The 4,880-nt window shown below is 40.3% G+C and overlaps 1 protein-coding gene across 1 annotated transcript; it reads left to right on the top strand.

Moving 5' to 3' along the window:
- Window positions 1-2,372: 2,372 nt before the first annotated feature.
- Window positions 2,373-4,537, top strand: LOC139557179 (proenkephalin-B-like). Its single transcript, XM_071371637.1, has 3 exons — window positions 2,373-2,511; window positions 2,999-3,133; window positions 3,592-4,537. The coding sequence occupies exons 2-3, from the start codon at window positions 3,011-3,013 to the stop codon at window positions 4,261-4,263; spliced, it is 795 nt and encodes a 264-aa protein (XP_071227738.1). The 5' UTR covers window positions 2,373-2,511; window positions 2,999-3,010; the 3' UTR covers window positions 4,264-4,537.
- The last annotated feature ends 343 nt before the right edge of the window (window positions 4,538-4,880 follow it).

Below are 4,880 nucleotides of genomic sequence, written 5' to 3'. Positions count from 1 at the left end.
ATGGTGTGGCATCCCTCCATTAGAGAGTTCCAGACACTTGTAGAATCTAGAAATAGTATGTGTGTAATGGCAGAGATGTGTCTAGCTTGTGGGAAGAGCGTAGTTGAATTTAAAATGCAAGTGTTTCCAAGATACTGGAGAATGTAAATGTAGACCTCAGCCAAAGACACAACCATTCACACACACACACACCGAGAGAGACGGAGAGAGAGAGACGGAGAGAGAGAGACAGAGAGAGAGAGACAGAGAGAGAGAGAGAGAGAGAGTGAGAGAGTATATGAGGCAGTATAATAACCAGAGCCAGAGGCACATATATCATCCAGTATCTTGTTTGGAAAAGGCCTGAGGAGTGGATTAATAATTTATTTAAAAAGCAGCGTTGACAAACAGAGCCTACCCTACTAGAGAAATAAAATGGTTGTTTGGATACCTAAGCTGGAAGCTAATGTTTCCAGCGGCATGCGTCAAGAATGTTAGTCTATGTGGCAGGGGCACAACTTTGGTTTTAGAAGTGGGGGGACATAACATTTGATTTTATTTCCAAACAGCCTACCCGACCGCTCGGAGGCGTCCACATGTTCCTAAAGCACACCATTGCCTTGTTTTATATCACATTCCAATGTTAAACTGGAACTGGGGGGGACCAAAATGCAATTTCAGAATGTGGGGGGACATGAAAGTTGTGCCACTGCTATGTGGTGTCCATGACTTTAGAGAACCCCACTCTTCTCAATAATTTTGTGGGATCCACTCAACCATCACTCATTGCGTCAGAGGTTTTCACCCCCCAAGTGGAATATGGTAATTATTACATGACATGAGCCTATGAATTTGAAAAACGTGTTGTTTCATGAAGAGTACTTTGAAAGAGATGGGATTAATTTGGGAGTCTGGCGTCGGACAATAGGGAAGCGGTGCGCACACACTTATCAGTCGCCTCTCGCTCACTCTCCCCTGATAACGTCAGCTTGGGAAGTAGAGGCGCGCGGAGGCTCAGTGAAAGAAGTGGTGCAAATCAAACAGCAGATCAAGACATCAGAGAAAACACGAGAATGCCCACTCAAGGTTGCCTAGGGAACGCTTTGCCAATTTGATTGGAGCTAATTAAAAATGGGACGACGCATCACATTATCTTCATCCAACATTATTGCTCCAATTTATGTTATGGTCATTCTGTAGGAGGATATCATTTGATGTGTCATAAGCAAAAACACTCAAATGATGTTTGGGTTAAAGCTGCTTAGATTTCATTCTCATACGTCATACCCGAAAAATCAAAGAAGATACAATGGTTCTGTCTACTAAAAAGCCAATATGAAACAGCGTTAATCGGTGCAAAATAACAATTCTCACAAATAATTTCTCAAGAATAACTGGGGATTCCATTCATTCACACCTGCCAGATACTCATTCCCACTTTGCATCCTTCTCTGGCAGTCCTTTCTGACAAGACAGAATTTTTCACAAATTTCAAGTATAGGCTACTTCTCTGCTTAGGACCTACTTTGATCATCAGATATCGAAGTTACCACATTAACTTCTTGCTTGGATTTACACCATTCATTTCGTATTAAATGTAATTAAATTATTATTACTGTTGTTCAATACATATGTTTTGGATTCATGTATTTAAGCATTTTTATTAGGGCCAAGATGCGTAGGCCAATATAAGAACAAGCATGTTCGTTAACTTTTTACAAAATATTTATTTGGGCATTTTATTTAATCATGCAAATATTTCAACAACAATAAACTATTTTAAATGTGTTATTGAAATCCTGCTATTGAATTTGTCATATTTCTTCTGGTATTGGCAAGCAAAAAAATATATATAATAAAAAGATAGGCCTATATCAAAACATGACAGTGCAATTCAGTGGATGGTCTTCAGGAGTGGTCAGCTGTGCTCCTGAATGTGTGTTACCTTTGTTACAACTCCAAGGTTTCTCCCCGATTCAAATAAACAATGTGAGGGGAGACCATTCTTGCTCTTTCAATGAGCTCCAATTACCAGGATTTAATCTTGAAATAAAGCTCATTGTGATTTCTCTATATTGAAGACTTCCTGTTTACACTACTTGACACAAAGAAAACATATGCCGTTATGACCATTCAAGAACCCTATTGAAAGTGCAACTCCTCGCAATTACCTATTGTAACCCAATAACCTCTATGAATGTGCTAGAACGTGTGTGATTATTGAGTTGCCAAGTTTCTGAAGCGAATGGTGAGTGGGCGTCAGAAAATAGAGAGGGGGAGGGAGAGAGGCGGTGACGGGCACGAGTGGGCTTATTTGCGCAATATTTATCTCCCATTGGTCACTTAATAGAAGCTATTCTGATGTTCTTCAGTGACACGACGAAGATTCCGTCAATAAAAAGACAGACGACAAGCCAGTCAAAAGAAAAACAACTGTTGGGGAAGAACATACACTGACTTGCATCATATGCGCTCCTGTTCCACCTGCACCTTTCCACGCCTGGGTTGAAACAATTATCCAACATTACTGCGGTATTTACATTTTATTTATTATTCTATTTTTGTCAGTCTGATTATTACCGTGTTGTACTGGCGTTATAATATTTCCAAATAATAACATTTGTTAGTCGTGTGATTGCAGCTGTTACTCGCAATTACTGTATTTTATAATCAGTAATGGACTTGCAAATGTCCTGTTTATTAATAAAAATGCTCCCGTGAAGAGTTATACTAGCCTATTACAATTTGGTAAACTGTTGGCAGTTAACATCGTACACTAATTGAATAGCGTGGTGGCCACACCATTACGCATGGCGCTTGATCAATAAAAAGAGAGAAAAGTTGTGCCACTAACATGGAATTGAAACAAAGACTAGTCAAAGTTAAAAAGAAATACATGCTTATTGTCGAGGGATATTTAAAAACAAATCTGTAATAAGTCTAAATCTCATAGGCAAGTGTTACATTTTCCCTGGCAAGTGAACATTACATTTTCTTCACGTTTTCTCTTTCATTTCAGGGATTTGGCAAAATGGAGTGGTATGTCCTGGTGTTGATACTTAGCTTGCCATCTTCGACCCAAGCAGACTGCTCTTCCCAGTGTCTGCAATGCGCGCAACAAATCCTCAATACAGACATCCCAGTCAACAGTCTGGTAAGATTTGCTTTACATCATGACAAGATAACTTTGCTTTTATCCAATGGAAACAAACAGAAAGTGTTGTTTTACGTTGATGTGTGTTTATGTATCTATGATGGTGTAATTTTTGTTATCAAATATCGTGGAGCGTTGAGCTTGTTGTGGCAGTGCGCAAAGGCTCGTGGCCCATTTCAGCACCATGGAGAGCGCGCGTGGATTGTGGAAGCGAGTGAGAATTGTCTTCAGACAAACTTGCCATTTTTCCCAAATGTGTTCTACAGAAGCCTGGGGGCACACATTAATGACAAACTCAGATTAAATGTTTTCTGTAGTAAACAAACAAAGACATAGAACTGAGTGTAGGTAAATATATGATTCTCTTTCTGCCTACTATTTTTCTTTTCTAGCCTTCTCATAATGTGGTTAGTAAATTGGCCGATTTTTGCTCACTGCTCTTTGCATTTTCCTTTCAGACTTGTACCTTGGAATGTGAGGGAACTCTACTGACCACGGCCGAGTTAGACAAATGCGGGAAGACTCTACAATCCCGCGCAGTGGGCTCGGAGTTCAGCGATGAAGATGCGGGTCCGCGGACCACGCCAGAGACGGAGGACGACCAAGACGCTTCAATTGCAAACGTGGTCAAGCGTTATGGTGGATTCATTAAACGAATTGACAAAAACAAAAACAAATTGTTAACCTCTCCGTGGCGCGAAAATGGCGTTTATAAAGGAGCGTACGCGTTCCCTAAGAAATACGAGGACTTGCTTAGAAAATTTGGAGAGAGAGACCTCTCGGAGTTTTCGGAGGACGATCAGGGCGGAGATGTTGATTCTGAAAACGAGATGGGAGTGTTCAATGATGATGAAGCAGCAATAAACAAGGTCAAACGTTACGGAGGGTTTTTACGCAAATTTGGTCCAAAGACAAAGTCAAAGAGAAGTGACTCCAGGGAGCAAGGTAGTCGAGAGGAGTTACAAAAGCGATATGGAGGTTTCATGCGAAGGATTCGGCCAAAGTTGAACAACTTGAACACCTTGAAGTGGGACAATCAGAAGAGGTACGGTGGCTTTCTACGTCGCCACTACAAATTGTCCGTTCGTTCAGATGAGGAGCCTAGTTCATACGATGACTTTGGTCTATAGAAAAAACGAACTTCTTTCGCTAATTCACTTGAATTCTCACGATTATCCGTATGTGTGCTACCTATAGCCTACTGCTTACCTGGTTGCACATTGTTGCGGCAGATTTCATATCTGTAAAGCAAAGGCCAATAGGCCTACCTGCTTGTGTCAGTCATGTTTAAAAGCTTTCTGTGTGACGGACTTACCCGTGACGAAACAATTAATTTCTGTGTTATTAGTAAAATATTATTTATTACAATATATGATGCTTGTTTAATAAATCAATGAATAAATACTTTATTTGTCAAAGTCGTAAGTAAAACATGTTTGTGTCGCTTGAATTAAAAAAATGTCTAGGCGAATTGATTATCAAACTCCAAAATGACTCATTGAACGCGAGCACACAACCACCCACACGCACACCTGATTTATGTACGTAGGCTACCATACAACATAGCCTACAAAAATGAAATCGACATCTTGCCATTCACCTTGTAGCGCCAAAGGTGACCAAACGCGTAAAGACGCAGACACATTCTTGGCCACCACCAACGACCTGTTACCATTCGGAGAGAAAATAATACATACACGAATGCGATATGGACCTTTACATCAGTGGTCTAATTTTTAACATGAAA

Source organism: Salvelinus alpinus, chromosome 28, assembly GCF_045679555.1.
Source record: "Salvelinus alpinus chromosome 28, SLU_Salpinus.1, whole genome shotgun sequence".
In the NCBI taxonomy this organism is placed as follows: Eukaryota; Metazoa; Chordata; class Actinopteri; order Salmoniformes; family Salmonidae; genus Salvelinus; species Salvelinus alpinus.
Note: the sequence above shows the minus strand (reverse complement) of the source record. Positions and strands in the feature narration are given on the sequence as shown.

Coding starts and splice junctions, on each gene's coding strand:
- LOC139557179 (XM_071371637.1), top strand. CDS start 3,011: ATGGAGTGGTATGTCCTGGTGTTGATACTTAGCTTGCCATCTTCGACC. Junction 3,134..3,591: donor ACATCCCAGTCAACAGTCTG/GTAAGATTTGCT, acceptor TTTTCCTTTCAG/ACTTGTACCTTGGAATGTGA.